The 23,123-nt window shown below is 43.2% G+C and overlaps 1 protein-coding gene and 1 long non-coding RNA gene across 2 annotated transcripts in view; both read right to left on the minus strand.

Moving 5' to 3' along the window:
* LOC116743908 overlaps positions 1-21,402 on the minus strand; it is a 31,184-nt gene extending 9,782 nt beyond the window's left edge. The window contains exons 1-2 of the long non-coding RNA XR_004346918.1: positions 21,358-21,402; positions 19,697-19,736 (exon numbers count right to left, since the gene is read on the minus strand). This is a non-coding gene — a long non-coding RNA (uncharacterized LOC116743908). The remainder of the gene's footprint in view (positions 1-19,696; positions 19,737-21,357) is intronic.
* On the minus strand, positions 11,182-18,378 carry LOC116743906 (zinc finger protein 132-like). The gene is given in 3 exon segments (XM_032613034.1): positions 11,182-15,276; positions 15,279-17,176; positions 17,305-18,378. Coding segments are annotated over 2 exon segments (1,302 nt in total). The 5' UTR covers positions 16,006-17,176; positions 17,305-18,378; the 3' UTR covers positions 11,182-14,701.
* Positions 21,403-23,123: the final 1,721 nt, after the last annotated feature.

The following is a 23,123-nucleotide window of genomic DNA, read 5'->3' on the forward strand; positions in this document are numbered from 1 at the left end:
TAGAAATTAGTAACAGAAAGAAAATGAAAAATGGAGAATTTAAACAATATACTCTTGAGAAAAATCACTCAAGTCAAAGAAGAAATCAAAAAGGCAATTTAAAAATACCTTGAGGGCTTCCCTGGTGGCGCAGTGGTTGAGAGTCCGCCTGCCAATGCAGGGGACAAGGGTTCGTGCCCCGGTCCGGGGGGATCCCGCGTGCCGCGGAGCGGCTGGGCCCGTGAGCCATGGCTGCTGAGCCTGCGTGTCCGGAGCCTGTGCTCTGCAACGGGAGAGGCCACAGCAGTGAGAGGCCCGCGCACCGCAAAAAAAAAAAATAATAAAAGAGTAGATAGACCCCGCTTGCCTCAACTAGAGAAAAGCCCGCACGCAGCAATGAAGACCCAACGCAGCCATAAATAAATAAATTAATTAATTTAAAAAAAATACCTTGAAACAAATGAAAATGGAAATGTAACATACCAAGTCTTATGAGATGCAGCAAAAGCAGTTCTAAGAGGGATGTTTATACCAATAAATGCCTACATTAAGAAAAAAGATCTCAAAAGTCTAACTTCATACCTCAAGGAACTAATAAAAAAAAAAAACGAACACAGGCCAAAGTTAGCAGAAGGAAGGAAATAATTATTAGAGAAGAAATATATTAAATAGAAACTAGAAAAACAACAAAACATCAACAAAACTAAGAGTTGACTTTTTGAAAGGATAAACAAAATATACAAATCTTAAGCTAGACTAACCATGAACATAGGAGAGAAGACTCAAGGAAAGAAAATTGTACATGAAAGAGGAGACGTTACAACTGATGCCAACAAAATGAAAAGGATCAAAGGAGACTACTATGAACAACTGTATGCCAACTATTATGGATAAGCTACAAGAAATGGACAAATTTGGGGAAACATACAATGTACCATGACTAAATCATGGAGACATAGTAAATCTGAACAGACCAATGAGTAAGGAGATTGAATCAGTAATCAAAATCCCAGGACCAGATGGCTTCACTAGTGAATTCTACCAAACATTTAAAGAATTAATACCAATCCTTCTCAACCTCTCCCAAAAAATTAAAAGAGGAGAAACACTTCCAAATGCATTGTATGAGGCCAGTGTTTTAAACTGATACCAAAGCCAAATAAGGCTACTACAAGAAAACTACAGGACTTCCCTGGCAGTCCCTAGGATGCAATGATGTTCAACCTATGCAAATTAATAAACGTGATATACCACATTAAAATGAGTGATAAAAAGCATATGATCTGAATAGATGCAGAAAAGGCATTTGATGAAATTTAACATTCTTTCGTGATAAAGATTAAACAAATTAGGTATAGAAGGAACTTACTTCAACATAGTAAAGGCCCTATATGACAAGTCCACCATTAACAACATACTCAGTTAGAAAAGCTGAAAGTTTTTCCTCTAAGATTAGGAACAAGACAAGGGTGCTCACTATCACCACTTCTAGTCAACTATCACCACTTCTAGTCAACAAAGTAGTGGAAGTCCTTGCCAGAGCAATTAGGCAACAAAAAGAAATAAAAGGCATTCAAATTGGAAAAGAAGAAAAACTGTCTCTGCAGTTGACATGATATATAGAAATCCTAAAGACTCCACCAAAAAACTGTTAGAACTAATAAACAAATTCAGTAAAGTTGCAGGATACAAAATTAATATACAAAAATTAGTTCAATTTCTGTACACCAATGAACATTCTGAAAAAGAAAATCCTATTTACAATAGCATCAAAACCAAAAAATACCTAGAATAAATTTAACCAAGGAGGTGAAAGAGCTGTGCACTGAAAACTATAGAGTGAAAGTAAAAACTAAGTGAAAGATTGAAGACACAAACAAATGGAAATTTATCCTGTGTTCATGGATTGGAAGAATTAATATTATTAAAATGCCTAGATTTAATGCAATCCCTATCAAAATTCCAATAGCATTTTTTATAGAAATAGAAGAAACAATTTTAAAATTAATATAGAATCATAAAGACCCTGAATAGCCAAAACAATCTTGTATAAGAACAAAGCTGATGGCATCATACTTCTTGATTTCAAAATACACTACAAAGCTATACTAATAAAAACAGTATAGGGCTTCCCTGGTGGCGCAATGGTTGAGAGTCTGCCTGCCGATGCAGGGGACACGGGTTCGTGCCCTGGACCGGGAAGATCCCACGTGCCGCGGAGCGGCTGGGCCCGTGAGCCAGAGCCTGTGCTCCGCAACAGGAGAGGCCACAACAGTGAGAGGCCCGAGTACCGCAAAAAACAAAAAAACCAGTATAGTTCTGCAATTAAAACAGACACATAGATTAAAGGAACAGAATAGAGGGCCCAGAAATAAATGTATGCATTTACAGGCAACTGATCTTTGCCAGTGGTGCCAAGAACACAAAATGGCAAAAGGACAGACTCTTCAATAAATGGTGTTGGGAGAACGTGCAGGAAGAGGAAGTTTCACACAATATAAAAAATCAGTTCCAATATATAACCTATACATAATGGAATATTATTCAGCCTTAAGGACTAAAGAAATCCTTCCATTTGCTACAACATGGATGAAACAGGAGGACATTTAGTTAAGTGAAATAAGCCAGAATGAGAAAGATAAACACATATGTTGAATCTAAAAAAGTCAAACTTCTAAAAGAAGGGGGTAGAATTGTGGTTGCCAGGTGCTGGAGTTTGAGGGTAATGAAGACATAATGGTCAAAGGTACAGTTTCAGTTATGCAGTATGAAGAACTGCTAGAGATCTAATGTACACCATGGTGACTATAGTTAATAATATTGTGTACTTGAAAGTTGCTAAGAGTAAAGCTTAAGTGTTCTCACCACACACACTAAAATGGTAACTATGTGAGATGAGGGAAATATTAGTTAGCTTGATTTTGTAAACGTTTCACATGTATACATATATCAAAACATCACGTTGTACACCTAAAATATACAAAATTTTTATCAATTATACCTCAATAAACCTGGGGAAAAAAGATAAAATAGCCCAATGCAGAGAACAGAATGGTGGATTCCAGGGAAACGGGGTGATGTTGGTCAGAGGGTACAGAGTTTCAGATATACAAGATAAGTAAGTTCTGGAGATCTACTGTAGAAACAAACACAAACCCCTAAACATAAGACCTGAAACTGTAAAACTCCTAAAGAAAAAGGGGGATAGATTCACAACATTAGTCTAGACAATGATTTCATTGATATGACACCAAAAGCATGGGTGACAAAAGCAAAAATAGGTAAGTGGGACTACTTCAAACTAAAGTTCTGTACAGCAAAGGAAACAATCAATAGAATGAAAAGGCAACCTCCAGAATAGGAGAAAATATTTGCAAATCATACATCTGATAAGAGGTTAATATCCAAAATATGTACAGAGCAACAGTTTTAAAAAATTAATAACTTGATTTAAAAATTAGCTAAAGACTTGAATAGATATTTCTCCAAAGAAGACATACAAATGGCCAACAGGTATATATGAAAAGGTACTCAACATAACTAATCGTCAGGGAAATACAAATAAAAACTACAAGGAGGTATCACCTCACAAATGACAGGATGACTATTATCAAAAAAACACAAGACAAGAAGTGCTGGTGAGCTGGTGAGGATGTGGAGAAATTGAAACCCTTGTACACTGTTGGCGGGAATTCAAAGTGTTGGAGCAGCTATGGAAAACAATGTGGAGGTTCCTCAAAAACGTAAAAATAGAACTACCATACAATCCAGCAATCCTGCTTCTGGGTATTTATCCCAAAGGGTCAAAATCAGGGTATTGAGGTATCTTCACTCCCATGTTCATTATAGCATTATTCACAATATTCAAGATGTGAAAACAACCTATTGACAGATGAATAGATAAAGAAAATATACATATATGCAATATAGTTTTATAATATAACTATATGATATATAACATATATTAGATATTTAGCCTATCACATTTTTTAGGCTGGATAATACTACATTAAATATATAAATGTATATATAAGTATATAAATATTTATTTTATGTATAAAATACAGAATATTATTCAGCCTCAGAAGATAAGCAAATTCTGCAGTCTGTGCCAACATGGATGAACCTTGAGAATATTATGCTAAGTGAAATAAGCCAATCACAGGAAAACAAGCTATATGACTCCACTATTGTATGAGGTATCTAAAATAGTCAAATTCATACAATCAAAGAGTGTAACCATGGTTGCCAAAGGCTGGGGGGAGGGGGAAATGAAGAGTTACTAATCAATGAGCATAAAGTTTCAGTTCATCAAGATGAATGAATTCTTGAGATCTACTATATACATCATTGTACCTAGAGCCAACAATACTGTATTATACAGTTAAAAATTTGTTAAGAGTTAAAAATTTGTTAAGGTGTATCTCATGTTAAATAGTCTTACCACAATATGCTTTTAAATTTTAAATAAGTAAATATATATTTCAACAGACATTGATAATGTCTCCTTGGGGCAACACAGTCACCTGTTGAGAACCACTTCATTTTTTAAGAACAGTGTATCAAAAAATTTTTGATAAAATGCAATATTAAAAAAGACCTAAGTGAGGGGCTTCCCTGGTGGCGCAGTGGCTGGGAGCCCGCCTGCCGATGCAGGGGACATGGGTTCGTGCCCTGGTCCAGGAGGATCCCACATGCCGCGGAACGGCTGGGCCCGTGAGCCATGGCCGCTGAGCCTGCGTGTCCGGAGCCTGTGCTCCGCAACGGGAGAGGCCACAATGGGGAGAGGCCCGCCTACCGGGAAAAAAAAAAAAAAAAGACCTAAGTCAATACTTTAAGAGGCAGAAAAAGGAATGTGGAAAGAATATATGTGACATGAACACAAGGCAAGGTAGCCTCAGAGAGTGGCAGCATTTGGATCAAAGTATTTCCAGGATGACAACTTGTATTTTCACAGAGTGGGCACAGGGGTGCCCCTCAGCACGACCAGCCTTATGAGTGGCTCCCAGGGTATTAAGCTTTTCCCCAGTAAGTCAGGGAGGATGGAGCTCAGACTGGCTCCCAGAAGTGCATTGGCTTCCTCTATTTGCTGGATCTTTAATCTCTTGCTGATACCTTTGTTCCTATGAAAGTAGTACATTGAACAGCCAAAGCTTAAGTGTAATAATAAATTATGGGTATGTTCCTTACTCTTTCCAGACAGATTTCTAAGCCCTCTACTTACAGTTATAGTCTTTACAATTGACTATGTGTTTGGGCCCCATCGTCTGGGGTAGTGTCACCATCATCTTCGTCCTACATAGGTTGAAGCCATGAGGCCCCCCCTTTTTTTTTTTTTTTTTTTTTTTGCGATACACAGGCCTCTCACTGTGGTGGCCTCTCCCGTTGTGGAGCACAGGCTCCGGACATGCAGGCTCAGCGGCCATGGCTCACGGGCCCAGCCGCCCCACGGCATGTGGGATCTTCCCGGACTGGGGCACGAACCCGTGTCCCCTGCATCAGCAGGCGGACTCCCAACCACTGCACCACCAGGGAAGCCCACATTTGGCCCTTTTATAGTCATTGTCAGTGATACCCATGTCTCTCAGTTTTGCTTTGCTTCCTGGACGGTGAAACTGTAACTGTATGACTCTGTTCTCTAAAGGGCATTCAGTCATTCTTTCCATCATCTGTTAATATTTAGGAGTTTCAGATTCTCCCTAGGAATCTGTGATTCAATGAACAGTGGATGGAGAAATAATGTCCCAGAACTCATAAATCCTGTAACAGATGTACACGCTAACATTATGCATATAATTAATTATATAAAGATTACTCAAATTAACTATGCTAGGTTCTTCAATGAAGAAATTCACGAAATTCTGAAATAGTGTGGTAGAGGAAAATTTTTTGTTTGGAGATCTGAAAGAAGCCTCTCACTATGAAAGTTTGATGGATTTTCTAAGCATAGTTCAGGTGCTTCTGACATTAGGAAAACCAACTGGAAGAATCTCATGGAAGTCTTGTGCAGCCTCAGGGTAATGGTAGAAATCTGATGTTTTGAGAATAATAGAGACATTGGGTAGGACAGCACGATATGAAACTGGAAAGAAAATCGACAGATGGTTCTGGATAAGCACTTGGGACAGACCAAGAATTCTGAAGTTTGTCTTAAGAAAAATTATGGGCTAATGAAGGGGTCCAATCAGGTAAGTAAAAATGAATTTTACTGCCATGCACATGTGCAGGGCTAGCCTTTCCTTCTGTGCACTTACACACTGCCTGCCTGAAACCTGTCAATAGCCTCCATTGCTTTGTGCACACCTGTAGCAAGATCCTGCAGCTACCGAAGGGCATGCCAACAGCCAAGGCCCCCGCAGTTGCTTGTAGGCCTGAATTAGGCCCTATCTCCTGTTACAGGCCTACACCACTGGGCTTACTTACAACTAGCCTCCTGAAGCTATGTACATGCACTGCCTGGCCCAAACCCCCATTACTGGCCTACAGTGCTGTGGCACATGGCTGGTGAGATCCTGCAGCCACAGTAGTGCATGTCAACAGCCAGGGCCTCCACAGCTCCTTGTGGCCTCAGATTTGACCCTATCTCTTGTCACTGACCTGCACTACTGGCTTCACCTTCAGCTAGCCCCTCTAGCTGTATGCCTGCATACCCCCAGCCTAACTCTTAACCCCAGGCCTCTGCTACATGCACCCATGGCAAGACACAACAGCCCTGGTTGTGCACACTGCCACTGCACTCACAGTTGACCCTGGCCCCCACTGCTACGCATGTGTCTGGAACTGGCCCCTGACAGTTTACATGCACCTGCAGCTGGCCCCCACAGGTGAGCATATACACACCACCAGCTCTGGCTACCACTGCTCCATGCCTTGTTCCCTAGCCACTGGACCTGGCGGTGCTGCTGAGGACCCCAAAAATCCTTGCAGCCTCTGTGGACCCCCTACATCACTCACCAATGACCATGAAGTTGCTGATGCCTTGTACCCCAGCAGCCTAAGCCAGAGTCACCACTCCCACCCAGACCCAGAGACAACACACATATTCACACTTCATGCCTTGCAGCACTAGAAACAGGGTCTCAACATGTTCCAGCATGCCTCCACCTGCAGGTGAAGTTCTGTCCTTTCCAAAGTCAGTCCATAAAGTCTGGAAGAAGTGACTTCTTCTTCGAATGGACAGACACCCATGCAAAGCTACAGAGGTCATGAAGAATCAGGGAAACATGATACCACCAAAGGAACACAGTAAACATCCTGTAACTGACTCACACAAAAAAGGCGCTACATGAATTGCCTGACAATTCAAAATAGTTGATTTAAAGATGCTCAGAGAGCTATCAGAGAACAGCTAAACAGTTTAACAAAATCAGGAAAACAATACAAGAACAAAACGAGAAGTTCAACAAAGATAGAGAGCTTTAAATAAAAAGACCAAACAGTTTTGGAGCTGAATAATACAATGATTGAACTGAAGAATTCAATAGAGAGCTTTAACATCAAAATAGCATAAGGAGAAGAACGAACTGGTGAGCTCAAAGGCAGATTGTTTTAAATTATCCTATCAGAAGGAGAAAGAGAAAAAAAGAATAAAAAAGGATGAAGAAGAAGATTGAGAACTACAGAACGTATGGGACACCATTAAGAGAAGCAATCTATGCATCATTGGAATACCAGAAGAAGAGAGAGAGAGAGAAAGACTCTTTAAAAGAAATAATGTCTAGGGGCTTCCCTGGTGGCGCAGTGGTTGAGAGTCTGCCTGCCGATGCAGGGGACACGGGTTCGTGCCCCGGTCCGGGAAGATCCCACATGCCGCGGGGCGGCTGAGCCCGTAAGCCATGGCCGCTGAGCCTGTGCATCTGGAGCCTGTGCTCCACAACGGGAGAGGCCACAACAGTGAGAGGCCTGCATACCACAAAAAAAAAAAAAAAAAAAATGTCTTGAGAGCTTCCCAAACCTGGGGAGAGATACTGACATCCAAGTTCATGAAGCTAATAGGTAAACCAAAACATTTCACTCTAAAACAGTCATCTCCAAAATACCATAAAATTGTGTAAAATCAAAGACTAAGTGAGAATTTTCAAAGCATGAAGAGAAAAAAATTTTCTTTCATATTAAGGAACCCCCAGGGACTTCCCTGGTGGTCCAGTGTCTGGGACTCCACACTCCCAATGCAGGGGGCCTGGATTCTACCCCTGGTCGGGGAACTAGATCGCACATGCCGCAACTAAGAGTTCTCATACCACAACTGAAGATCCCACATGCCACCAGTAAAAGATCCCACACGCCACAACTTAGGATCCCACATGCTGCAAAGAAGACCCCACACACAGCAGCAAGGATTCCGTGTGCCTCGGCTAGGACCTGGTGCAGCCAAATATAGATAGATAGATAGATAGATAGATAGATAGATAGATAGATATTTTTAAAAGGATATAACACTTAAAAAAAAAAAGGAACCCCCATAAGTCTATCAGTGATATCTAAGCAGAATTTTTCAGCCCAGGAGATAATGAGATGATATATTCAAAGTGCTGAAAGAAGAAAACTGTCAACCAAGAATACTTTACCCAGCAAAACTGTCCTGCAGAAATGAAGGTAAGATAGACTTTCCCAAAAAAAGAAAAGCTGAGGGAGTTCATGACCACTAGAACTGCCTTACAAGAACTGCTGAAATGAGTTCTTCAAGCTGAAAGAAAAAGTTGCTAAGTAGAAACAGAAAAACATATGAAAATAGTATTACACACTGGTATAGGTAAGTATATAGTTAAGAGTCACACTACTCTAATATTGTATCATGGTGGTGTGTTAAACACTTAACTGTAGTATAAAGGTTACATGACAAAAGCATTAAAAATAGCTATAGCTACAAAAATTTGGTAATGGATACACAATATTAAAAGATACAAATTGTGACATCAAAAGCATAATGATGGTTGGGTGGAGTAAAAGGGTAGAGTTTTTTTATGCGATCAAAGTTAAGTTGTCATTGGCTTAAAACAGACTGTTACAGCAATAAGATATTTCACATAACACTCAAGGTAACAAAAAAAAGACTTATAGTAGATAAACACAAGATAAAGAGACTCAAAGTATACCACTACAGAAAATCATAAATTCACAAAGGATGGCAACAGAGAGGAAAAAAGAAACAAAGGGACTACAATACAGCCAGAAAACAATTGCAAGCAAGATGGCAACTGCAAGTCCCTATCAATAATTACTTAAATATAAATGTATTAAATTCTGTAATCAAGAGGCACAGAATGGCTGAGTGGATAAAAAAAAAATCAAGACCCAGCTAGGTGCTGCAGAGAGGAGATTCACTTCATCTTCAGGGACACACATAGGCTCAAAGTGAAGACATGGAAAAGGATATTCCATGCAAATGAAAACTAAAAGACAGCACAGGCAAATACGCTTGTATCAGACATAAAAGACCTTAATTCAAAAAGTTTAACAGCAAAGAAGTTAATTATGTAATAGTAAACAGTTCAGTTCATTCATTAAGCGGGTATAATAACTGTAAATATATATGCACCCAACATTGGAGAACCTAAATATATTAGGCAAATAGTAACAGACTGAAGAGAGTAATAGACAACAATACAATAATACAAGGGGACTTCAACCCTACTTTCAACAGTGAATAGAAAATCCAGAGAGAAAATCAGTAACAAAACATTGCACTTGAACTATACACATGGAATGTGTATACACAAGTGTACATGGAATGTTCTCCAGGATAGATAATATGTTAGGTCATAAAACAAGTTTCAACAAATTCAAAAAGATTGAAATCACACCAAGTACCTTTTCTAAACACAAAGGTATCGACTAGAAATCAATAACAGAAAACTGAAAAGTTCAAAAACATGTGGAAGTTAAACATATAATATAAAATAACCAAAGATGAAAACAAAAGGGAAATTTGAAAAAATACCTTGAAACAGAGGAAAATAAAAACAAAACATACCAAAACTAAGGGATGCAGCAAAAGCAGTGCTAAGAGGGAACTTTATAGTGAGTAATGCCTGCATCAGAAAAAAGATCTCAAATAAACAATCTAACTTTTCAACTCTAAGAACTAGAAAAAGAACAAACTAAACCCAAAGTTAGCAAAAGGAAGGAGATAAAGAACAAAGTGAATATGTAAAATACAGAAACAATGGAGAATCAATGAAACCAAGAGTCGATTTTTTTGAAAGATAAAACTGACAAACTTTTACGCAGACTTAACAAGGAAAAAAGGAAGAGGACTCAAATTAATTAAAAATGATTGAGGTGGGCTTCCCTGGTGGCACAGTGGTTGAGAGTCCGCCTGCCGATGCAGGGGACACGGGTTCATGCCCCAGTCCAGGGGGATCCCACATGCCGCGGAGCAGCTGGGCCCATGAGCCATGATCGCTGAGCCTGCGCGTCCGGAGCCTGTGCTCTGCAACGGGAGAGGCCACAACAGTGAGAGGCCTGCGTACCGCAAAAAAAAAAAAAAAAGATTTACAGCAATTTGTAAATTATACCTAGGTAAGCAGAATTGAATCATTTATTATTTTCTCCCTACTTGATCCATCCAGAATTCAGAAACTCTCAGGAACAAAATCTCTACTCCCAGAGGAAGATATCAAGTAAGATGTCAGCCTCCACACACATACACAATTCTCAACGGTTTAGTGGAATTTCCTGGACTAGGAAAAGAAAGGGACTCCTTTTGCCCAAGTCAAGGAAACTTCTGTGGTGACAACTGAGGTGCCAGCTAGTTTTGCTATGCTCAAAGCTTAACTCCTCTCTCTGCCTATTTTTGAAAAAGGCCTGAGTCTGAGCTACGACAGATTCTCTGGATTTCCTGGCACATGGACTGACCTGCACCCTCCCATCCTGCCAGATCCCTTGTACAAAGACCTCAACCTTAACAGTTCTTTTACCTTATCCAGAAAATAAACAAACAATATCCCCTTCCCCTAATACAAAATAAACAGAAAAATTAAAATAAAAAATAAAATAAAACTCAGGGCTTCACTGGTGGCGCAGTGGTTGAGAGTCCACCTGCCGATGCAGGGGACACGGGTTCATGTCCTGGTCCGGGAAGATCCCACATGCTGCGGAGTGCCTGGGCCCGTGAGCCATGGCTGCTGAGCCTGTGCATCCAGAGCCTGTGCTCCACAACGGGAGAGGCCACAACAGTGAGAGGCCCGCGTACCGCAAAAAAATAATAATAAAAATAAATAAATAAAACTCATATGGAAATGCAAAGGATTCAGAATAGCAAGAAGAAATTTGAAAAAGAAGTACAAAGTTGAAGGACTGCATTACATGATTTCAAGACATATTATAAAATTATATTAAGACTAAGATATTTGCAAAAATATAGATGAAAAAAGTACAGAAAAAGAGTAGCACATATAAGAGCAACTGATTTTTGAGAAATGTGTAAAGGCAATTTAGTGGAGAAAAGATAGTTCTTTCAACAAATGTTGTGGAGCAACTGAATATCATTTTTTTTTTAAAGAACTCTGACTCCAAACCTTACACAGTGCATTATAATTGACTCAAAATGGATTATAAACCTAAAACTGAAAACCTCCATTAGGGAGCATAAGAGAGAATCTTCTTACCATGGGTTAGACAAAGACTTTTTACATACAATCCAAACACATGTTCAATAAAACGAAAAAAACAATATATTGGACTTTATTTTATCAACATTACAATTTTCTGCCATAGGAAAAACTGTTAAGAGAATGAAAAACCAAGCCACAGGCTAGAAAACTGTACTGGCAAATCTCATACTTAATTAAGGACTTGAATCTAGAATTTAAGAAATCTGAAAAATCAGTAATGTATCAGAAAAAGATTTTAATAGGCAAAAGATCTGAACAAACACTTAACCAAAGAAAACAGAGGGATGGTAGCAAGCACATGTAAAAATTCTAAACACTGGCCATTAGGGAAATACAAAATAAAGTCACAGAGAAATACCACTACACACCTAAGGAAAATGGTTACAATCAAAAACACTGACCACACCAAGTGCTGGTAAGAATATAGAGCAAATAAAACTCTCATACACTGCGGGTGGGAATGTAAAATGGTATAACCACCTTGGAACAGTTTGTCAGTTTATAAAAAGATATACATTCACTTACCCTTTGACTCAGTGTATTTATCATGTTCTTTATTTTCTATATTTTTTGATGTTTTGACATCTTAAAAAGCTTGCTGGAGAGACCACCCCTCCCAGGACTATCCCATTTTTGAGACAGCAAAGGGTTTAGCCAGAAGTACGTCTCTAATGTACAAACCAACTGATCCAAATCTACAGCCCCAACCACCAAGTCACACACAAAGCCAATATTTCCCCTGCCCTAAATCAACACAAGGCCAGGTACCAAACAATCTGAGACCAGTTCTCTAGTCCAAAACCTGCTGTCATTATTCAAACTAGCCAATCCTAAGCTGTTTACTCTGCCTTGCTCCTCCCACGAAAACCCCAATAAAGGCTGTGGCCTCTGCCTTCCCCTCACTCTTTTCTGCCTCCTGACCAACAGTGGTGATATCCATGTAGCCCTATGCGTCCTTTCCCTTGGGAAATTAAAATCTTTCAATGGTATTAACATCTCTGTGTTAGCACTCAGTCACTGCACAAATTAAAATGCTCTGGGCACAAATGAGACATTCAAGCCTTTTACTCCTAAGTATTGGAACATGAACAAAAAAAAGAACAAAGAGCATCACTCATCATCCAGTTACACAGGGGTTAAGCCACAACCCACTGCAGTCAGCACCAGCAGTGTACCTTGAGGGAAATTCAGGATGAAAAAACAGGATGAGTCACTCTGTGCTTTGGATAAATGGTCCCCTAGATAATTAGATGCATATCTCAGGAAGAACTTTAGTGACCCCAGATTCTTGCATCTTCTCATACATAGAAAAGCACTAAAATCATTAACTTGAGATATCTGTTCTTTGTGATTAGCAGTAATCTTTTACCAAGATGTATGCTTGACTACATGTATTTCCTAGCCAAAAAATTCGTATATATACTGGCTCCTCCCCTACGTTTTTGGAGCAGTTCCTCAGAGCTGTCTCCTGGGCTACAGTCCTCAGTAAGACCCTGAATAAAACTTAAACTCACAACTCTTATGTTGTGTTTTTCTTTAAGTTGACAAACCCAAGAGAAAGCCTAGTACCTGAATGTCCATAGCAGCTTTATTTGCAGTAACTCCAAACTAGTATCAATCCAAATGTCCATTAAAAGAGTAATAGAAAAACAAATTGTGATATATCCATCAAGTAAATACTACTCTCTAATGAAGCAAATAAAGTACCCATACATGCAACATGGAGAAACCTGAAAATAATTATGATATGTGGAGGGAAAAAAAGGCAAAGAGTAAACATCTTGTTATTCCATTTATACAAAATTCTAGAATTGGAAGTTTTTAGTGAAAGACATGAGAATGGGGAGCTAGGGCGGGAGGACAGGAGGGATTATAAAGGAGAATAAGGTAACTTGGAGGGTGATGAATTTGTTAAATATCATTAAATCATATATGTATAATGCCCGTACATGACAAAACATCACATTTTACACTTTAAATGTACACAGTTTACTGCCCATCAATTATATCTCAATCCAGCTTTCAAAAAATCTGAATCTCCTGCTTCTCTTGAAGAACTGGAATATTTGACAAACATATTGACTTGACCATAACTATTCTCAGCCCTCTGGTGGGACACCCCTACCTCAATGGAAGGAAAGAATAGCAAGCAATAAAGACTGTGAGTCACAAAAGTCACATTCTTGGACTACAATATCCCTCTTCTCTCAGTCTCCATTTTCTTGCCTGTCTAAAAGTGGCTTTGAGGTAAACAGCCCAAGTAGCCCCAGGAATCCAGAAAGCTTTAAGATTATTTGCTCTGCCAGTGACCTTGTCCATAGAAGAAATGTAAATCTAGAAGTCCTGAGAATCTATACATGCTCATCCCTCACAGCTTTAGTGAGCAGAATATTTCTGGAAGCACTTCAGATGGGGTACATCCTCTTTAGCTCGCTCCCCCCAACTCTAATCACACCCAGTGTGTGAATGTAATTATGCCTCCAATGACCTTAGACCACTCATGATTTCCTCCAGAGAAGGGGGGAGTACAGAGGTCTGCCTTCCCTGGGCACACTGGGTAACCTGATGCACATAAGCCAGAAGGGAGAGGCGAGATGGCTTCTGCCACAGGTACTGGCAGTGATTTAACTCAGGCAAGGGCCTTGAGCAGGTCAAACTGCAATACAGGTCCTGAGAGCTTCCCACATAACTGGCACTCATAGGAAATCTCCCCACTGTGGATGTTCAGATGTGTGAGATACAACTTTTGGTTGATGGCTACTTTATAAAGACTACTGTCAGAACTTCTCCCTGGTGTCATTCCCGTTGACCAAGCAAACACCCTGCACTGCAGAGGCCTTTCTCCAGTTTGAACTTTCTGGTAACAAATGAGAAAAGGCCACTAGCTTAAGGGTTTTTTTAGAATGTGACTTCTCTGATGTTTAATGAGGCTGGACTTGTGGCTAAAGAATGTCCCACGTTCACTGCATTCATAAGGCCATTCTCCAGTGTGTAGTCTCTGGTGTTGAACAAGTGTGGGTTTAAGGCAGAAGGGTTGCCCACATTCGTTGCACTCATAAGGCTTTTTGCCAGTGTTAACTCTCTGGTGTAAAAGGCTGGATCTTTGGCTAAAACAATTCCCATTTTATGCACTCGTATGGCTTTTCACCAGTGTGAACTCTCTGGTGTACAATAAGGCCAGAACTTTGGCTAAAGGATTTCCTACATTCAGTGCACTTACAAGGCCTTTCTCCAGTGTGGATTCTTTGGTGCCAAACAAGTGTGATTTTGTGGCTAAAGAATTTTCCACATTCACTACACTTATAAAGTCTTGCCCCAGTGTGAATTCTCTGATGTTCAATAAGGCCAGAGCTTCGCCTAACGCGTTTCCCACATTCACTACATGCATAAGGTCTTTCTCTAGTGTGGATTTTCTGGTGCTGGACAAGTCTGTATTCCTGGCTAAAGGCTTTACCACATTCACTACACTCATGAGATCTTTCTCCACTGTGAATTTTCTGATGTTGAACAAGTCTGTGTGTATAGCTGAAGGCTTTCCCACATTTGCTGCATTCGTAAGGCCTTGCTCCACTGTGAACTCTCTGATGTACAATAAGCGTGGAGTTACGGCTAAACAGTTTCCCATATTTGCTGCACTCATAAGGCCTTTCTCCAGTGTAGACTCTCTGGTGTTGAACAAGTGTTTGCTGCTATAGGCTTTCCCACATTTGCTGCATTCATAAGGCCTTTTTCCAGTGTGAACTTTTTTATGCCAAACAAGGTGGGAACTTCTGCTGTAGCCTTTCCCACATTCACTGTGCCCATAAGGCCTTACACCCATGTGAACTCTCTGCTGTACCGTAAGTCTAGAGTTGTGCCTAAAGAATTTTCCACATTCAACGCACTGATAAGGTCTTTCTCCAGTGTTAACTCTTTGGTGTTCAACGAACTTATTTTTGTGGCTAAAGGCTTTCCCACATTCACCTATAATGCCCTTCTCCATTGCGAAAAGTCTCCCTGCATTCAGTGCTTCTAGGTGAATTCCCCTTGCTGTGAGTGGTCTGGTGCTGGAGAAGGCCCAAGCTGGGCAGGAGTCCTTCCTACAATCCCCACACATAAAGGGATTCTCTGACATGTGGACTCCGCAATTCTTAACAAACAAAAGCCAGTCCTCAACCCTTCTGAAGTGTTTCTCTCCACTGTGCTGCTTCTGTTGCTGGTGAATGCTTACACTGAACCAGAGTTGTTTCACACATGCTGCACACATGTGCAGTTTCTGCCTGGGGTATAGTCCCTGCTGCTGAGACAGGTACAAAATGTCTTTCAAGACTGGGCCACACATCCCACAAGGGTAGGCCTTCTGGGTGGTTGGACCTGCCTTGGGAGTCCTGAGTTGTAACACGCCTTGAGAAAGTGCCTCCTCATCCTTCATTCAAAACCAACAATCTGAAAGCATGCAGCCTCTGGTGGGAGGGGGCAGCCCTATCACAAATGTACTTCTTACAAACCCAGGAATTAGTACATAGGACTGTTGGAAGGACAAAGGGGCTGAAGTGAGGTAAGAAAGGGTCTGCTGTGCAGTTCTGAGCCTGGCAAGATCATACAATGGGGAGGTCTACTATGGGCAAGGAAACAGGTGGGATGCAGTACAGGAAGAAGAGACTGGGTCTCCCAACTCACTTCTCTGCAAATGGCTTTCAGCAGGGGCTTGTCTGCTAGTGACATGAACACTGAACAAAAGGGGAAATCAACTGCAACCAAGTAGCTGGTGTTCATGTACTGCTTAGAATATGTCTACATCTCACCAATACATTATGTGTAGCTCAATGTTGGAGAGCCCTTCTGAGGGAGCCGTGGAGAGGAACAGGGGAGACCTGAAGGCCAGACAGGCATGGATTAGCCCTGGCCAGAAGTCAGATTAGAAATGATAAAGGGGCAAATTGTCAAGAATGGAGATTAAAAGATAGAAGTAAATTATGGCCCCTGACCTTGGCATGAAAACAACAATGGGCACCAGAGAGGTTCCTGGTGTGATGTGAACCCAGCCCTGACATGAAGCCATCCCTCAGGTCCCACCTCCCAAGGCCAGTCCCCCTCCAGGGCCCTCTTGCTATGGCTGGAGTCAGGCCTGCCCTGTCAGGCACCCACATCTCTCCCTGCAACAACAGTTGGGCAACTACATGGAACCTGGAAGACACAAGTCCTAAGTGAAAGACAAGGCAGGTGAGTAGACAACACTGGTGCAGAGCAACCCACCCCATGAACACAGGGAAAAAAACTAATGTTACAAAAAGAAACCTGGAGGAGTATCTTATAGGAACAGCCCAGTGGTCCCCACAAGTAGTGACCATGTTGGTGCCTGCAATTCCTGGCACAGTCAGGCATGAGGAAATGCCAGCTGGAGGGAAGGGGGCAGACCTGGGGCAGAGAGTTGCAATATATCTGGACAGTCACTCTGCCAGGGTGACCAAGTCTTTGGGATCCACTGGTTTCATTGCAGACTTCCTACTCCCATATCCTTCCCTGAAAGGCTTCAGGGATGCTGAAGGATGATTGGGAGAGGATGGGAAAGTACACTCAGCCAAGCCTGGCACCCACAGCACCTACGAAAGAAAACACAGGAAGGGAGCAATGTCCACAGCCTGGCTGTGTGAAGGAAAGAGTGGCCCCTGGAGAAACAAGGAAGGAAAGAACCCAGTCAAAGACACTTGGCTGAGTGTGAGGGACTTACCCAGTGAGGCTACAAGTGCAAAATTCTCCAACATCACATCATGGTACAGGAGTCTCTGAGTCCCATCAAGAAGCTCCCACTCCTCCTAAAACAAGTCCACAGCCACATCCTCAAAGGTTACAGTGCCCTACCATAATGGGGAAGGCAACGTCCCTGAGCAGCCTCTCTCACCAGGACCCTCAGTTAGTCCCCCAGACATCCACTCCCTGCCCCCACTCCTCTCCAGCTCCAAAACTCAGGATATACGAGGCCCAGATGCCACTGGTGCCAGCATTCTCTTTCCTATTGATCAATGTGCCATCCCACATCCACAATAGACATGTGGGCAAATAAATGCCATCCAAGCACTGGGTATGGCATGAAAGTCTCCACCTCCACTCTTGCCAGCAAGTTCCGCAAGGGTTCCCAGATCATGCCTCCCAGACACACCAAACATGGGCTCAGTATTCTTCCTTTAAGCTGCTGGGACCAAGTCCCTGGGACCTTCAGTTCTCACTCTCCCCACTGAGCACACCACTCCATTGACAACACCTCCCCCACATTTCCAACCCCCCACCAACACTGCTACCTCCTCCACCTCAGCCCACACTAAAGGCATCTCCCTGGCCTCCCCACATGCCACTCTGCACAAGGCATCTGAGAGTGCTTGCCAAACGCAGTTACGATCCACCCTGCCCCAGAGCCCTGATGGCCCACGCTGGCAGGGGAAGCCCCAGCCCTGCTTTAAAGTCCTCTCCACCATGCCCTTTCCTTGCTTCAGCTTCAGCCACCTAGAGCCACATGCAGGTGCCACATACTTTAAATTCTCTTTACTGCTGTTACACATGCTATCCCTTCACCAGTCTCAGCCTTCCTCTTTCCAGTCAAGCCTCATTCAAAACCCAGAACCTCCCATCCCCCAGCCCAGGCCTAGCTACTCTCCCAGCTGACCCATTTGCCCCTGAGCTTATCTGCCAGCCTAAGTGAAGCCCTGCAGGCCTCACCAAAGGTCACAAAACTCTAGCGTGCTTTTAGAGGGGGGAGTAGGCCTCGGCCTCACTGCCATCTCACCTCCATTACTGCTATGCTCCCACATCCACATCGTGTGCACTCCCCCTTGGAAGCCTTGGTCCCCTACCAGACCCACCTCTCCCCTACACCTACCTCCTCCCGCACGGCCGCTACTCTCCCTCATCTGCCTTTGTGATGTGCACCAGCCCCATTCAGGTGCTCCAGAGAGAGGCCCAGTCCTCCAATCTGGCCCTCCTCTTCCTCGTCCCCTAACAACACTGTCACCATGATCTGAAGACTCCACCTACTAAATGACTCACAGCTCCACCCCAGTCCACACACAGGCCACCAGCTTGTGGTGTCTCCAACCTGATTTCTTCCCCTGAAATCCAGACCTGTGTCCAGCTTTCCACTCAATGCCTCCACTTGGGGGGGGGGGGGGGGGGGCGGGGTCTCTGCTTCTCAGACTCAACATGGCCAAAATCTAACTCCTAATATTCCCTCTTGAAAATTACGCCTACAAGTGATTTCCCCATTCCAGTTAATGGCATCTCCTTCCTTCCAGCTGCAAAGGCCACAACTTAGACAACTGCCCTCTCCAGTCAGAAAGTTTTGTTGGACCTGCTTTAAAAACAAATCCACAGGGCTTCCCTGGTGGCGCAGTGGTTGAGAGTCCGCCTGCCGATGCAGGGGACACGGGTTCGTGCCCCTGTCTGGGAAGATCCCACATGCCGCGGAGCTGCTGGGCCCGTGAGCCATGGCCACTGAGCCTGCGCGTCTGGAGCCTGTGCTCCGCAACGGGAGAGGCCACAACAGTGAGAGGCCCGCATACCGCAAAAAAAAAAAAAACAAATCCACAAACCCCCATCCACAGCCACTACCCTGATCCAGCCACCAACCTGGTCCAGCTGTCACCACACTCATCTAGAGTACTGCAGAAGCCTCCCTCACTCCTACTGTCTGCTCTCTACTCTGCGATCAGAGAAAGTCTGTTTACACTTGATTCAGACCCTCTTCTACTCCAAAACTTACATGGCTCCCAGTGTCCCCAGAATAGAGGCACAGTTCCTCAGCCTGCCATTTCAGGCCTGACTCCTGCACCCTGGCTCTCTGATCCCATAAGACGTAATGGAGAACTGCGGTTGCCACTCAGTCTCACCTCTGAGCATTTGCACATGGTGATTCCCGTACATTTAATACCTTCTACAGGACAGACTATTAGTGGCCAGAAACCAGGGACCCCTCCATATAACCCGTGGCCTGGATTCAGGGTCTTGAGTCTGAGGAGAGGCCTCAGAACCAATGACAACAGTAGAGTGGCAGGCAGGGGGTCCCAGGACACATCCCAGAGACCATGAGTGGGAGATGGGGAGAGTGAGGGCCTGAGCCAATCTTTACTTACCTATGCATAGCTCATTAAGTGTTTCTGAAGCCATGGAAACCTGTAGGAAGAGTGAGACTATGAGTGAAGGGCATCCATGGTGGGGTCTCAAGGGCTGATCCAACCTCCTATGCCTACCCTGAAGCAAGATGACCTGACTTTAACTTCTGGGCTTCAGTCCTTGGTGCTGCCTCTTACTAGCTGTGTAACCTTAAACTAGGACTCAATCTTCCTGTGCCTCAGTGTTTTTATCTCTAAAATGGGCATAAAAATGGTACCAACCTTATAGGGCTAATGTTGGTATCATATGCCTTAGTGTATGTCAAGTGTTAAATACGAGCTATAACTACCATCCACAGAATTGAGGCTTTTGTCAATGTTTTCAGTGCAAATGACTTAATGGATTTTGAAATTTTAGATGTGTGTTATATTTACCTTTTGAGTATTTGAGAAAATGTAATATTTAAGACTTTTTAGTGTCTTAATATACTGATTTATGGTATATTAAGGTGTGAACCAAATATTAAGTGTTTGCATAAACTTGTTAAATTCATACATTTCAGTGTTGAATTGAAATGCCTACCTATACCTACACATTTAGAATACTGATCTCTCGGTGTTGAAATGAGTGGTTGTTTCATAAACTCCTAGTTAAAAATGGGGAAAGAGGGCTGAGTGGATGCTAGTTTTCCTATCCTTTAAAATCTTCTCATAGGGACTTCCCTGGTGGCCCAGTGGTTAAGACTCCGCACTCCCAATGCAGGGGGCCTGGGTTCAATCCCTGGTCGGGGAACTAGATCCTGCAAACATGCCGCAACTAAGAGTTCTCATGCCACAACTAAGAGCCCACATGCTACAACAAAGATCCCACATGCCGTAACTAAGACCTAGAGCAGCCAAAATAAATTATTTAAAAAAAAAAGTCTCATAATTGGATCACTTCTCCCCACTCTACAGCCACCTCTCCGGTCCAGCCTCCATGGTAATTCTGGTCTGTTTGCAGTAGCCTCCACAAGGTCACCCCATATCCACTATCCTTAACTGCCCACCCCTACCCTCTACCCCGCACGCAGTTTGATCTCTCAGCATCCTTTAGGAAACTTTTAGAATTATAGCTCAAATCTAGTCTATCTGCTCACAACTCTCCGTGGCTACCAGCGTATTCAGAATGCAGGCCCAGCTGCTCGGGCAACTACCATTCCACATAGCGCTCATCCGCTCACAATGTTTCCATAAGGAGACTCGCCCCAGGTTTCCCGAATGCTCCTCTATCGCACCTCCATGGCTCTGCACATGTTGGTCCCTCTACTCATTACACTGGTTGTCAGAAATGGGGACTCCACCCAGGAACGCTCCACTGTCTTAAAAGGGACAACCTAAAGTGACCTGAGCAAGCGCCCCTCATTCGAAGCTTTAGGGTTCGGAGGTGGGGGTCTGGGCAGGTGAAGGCCTGCGGCACAGAGCATCAACCTCTGCTGGGTCCCTCAGCACAGCCGCCAGAGAGCCTGTAGCGTAGCGAAGCCGGGAGAGTCGGGCGACCAAGCCCGGGCGCCGCGGGCTCAGCCAAACCCCTACCCCAGCCCCCGGGCGGAGTCACACCAGGCGGCGCCCTCCCCGAGCCACAGACCCGCCTCTATGAGCTGCAGACACCGTCTTCTCTCGCCCCTTCCCGCTCACTTTACCTCGGGCCGGACCAAGAGCTGCATAACCGGATCAAGCCGACCGACCCACGGTCACCAAAATGACCGCCGCCGGGGGAACGCCGGAAGTCCCTCCTTGACAGGTTTCGCAAAGTATGAGAGCGTCCTTCTCCTCGGCCTTCATTGGCCCAGCGCCGTAGGCGCGCAGCGCAGAGACATCTGGGTAATGTAGTTTTCACCCAGACGCAGACGCTGGCTAGGGGCGCCGTTTCCAGACCTCTCGCCAAAGGCCAAGATGCCCAGCAAGAGGTTCTCGGAAGTGGTGACCCGAAGTTTCCGTAAAGAGATGGGGTCTCGCTCTCGCTGCTTTCAAAGGGGCGCACGAAGATTTCCGTGGTGTGTACTCTGCAACCGATCACAGAAATAGAGACATTGTAAGCCGCATAGCACAGGGAGATCAGCTTGGTGCTTTGTGACCGCCTGGAGGGGTGGGATACGGAGGGTGGGAGGGAGGGAGACGCAAGAAGGAAGAGATATGGGAACAAATGTATATGTATAACTGATTCACTTTGTTATAAAGCAGAAACTAACACACCATTGTAAAGCAATTATACTCCAATAAAGATGTAAAAAAAAATAATAATAAAAAAAGAAAAAAGAAAGAAAAAAAAGAAATAGACATTGTATTATGCTTCACAAAGCTACAAAATCAAAAGACACACGAAAGCTTGTCATTTCCATAAGCAGTGAATCCACTTATTATCTGGAAGCTAATAAATATTATCTTATTTCTCTTCAAATACATGTGGGCTGAAGTCGATTTTATGGGCTACAGTATATTTGGGCAGTGACAAGAGAGAAAAAGTCTAGACAGGGTCATACTGGGGAAAATGGGGGAGGGATGTTGGGTGACTGAGCAGGTGGTCAAGTATGGAACTCTGCTGCCGTTCCCACAGTAAACATCCCTGTCTATGTAGTCAGTGACTGTGTTCAACCCAGGAGCGTAACTGGAGGAGGCTGGTATCCTATCCAAATTCAGCTGCTCACTGTTGGAAAGGTGGATACTGGAGAGACAAGGGTCGCTGGAAAAGGAAAAATTGCTTTATTCAGGAGGCGGCAACCTGGGAAAATTGCACTAATGTCCTAAGACCATCTCCAAGCATCTGATTAGAAGACAAAGGTTTTGTTTTCTGGTTTGTTTTTAATTTATTCTTATTGAAGTATAGTTGATTTACAATATTGTGTTAGTTTCTGGTGTACAGCAAAGTGATTCAGTTTATATATATATATGTGTGTATATATGTGTATATATATATATATATTCTTTTTCATATTCTTTTCCATTATGGCTATTACAGGATACTGAATATAGTTCCCTGTGCTATACAGTAGGACCTTGTTGTTTATCCAGTCTATACATAATAGTTTGCATCTGCTAATCCCAAACTCCGAATCGATTCCTCCCTCACCCCTGTCCCTTGGCATCCAAAGGTCTGTTCTCTATGTTTGTGAGTCTATTTCTATTTTGTGAATAAGTTCATTTGTGTCATATTTTAGATTCCATATATAAATAGGACTTCCCTGGTTGCACAGTGGTTAAGAATCCGCCTGCCAATGCAGGAGACACGGATTCAATCCCTGGTCCGGGAAGATCCCACATGCCGTGGAGCAACTAAGCCCATGTGCCACAGCTACTGAGCCTGCACTCTAGAGAGCCCGTGAGCCACAACTACTGAGCCCATGTGCCACAACTACTGAAGCCCATGCACTTAGAGACCATGCTCCACAACAGGAGAAGCCACCGCAAT

This window comes from Phocoena sinus, chromosome 19 (assembly GCF_008692025.1).
Source record: "Phocoena sinus isolate mPhoSin1 chromosome 19, mPhoSin1.pri, whole genome shotgun sequence".
Lineage (NCBI taxonomy): Eukaryota > Metazoa > Chordata > Mammalia > Artiodactyla > Phocoenidae > Phocoena > Phocoena sinus.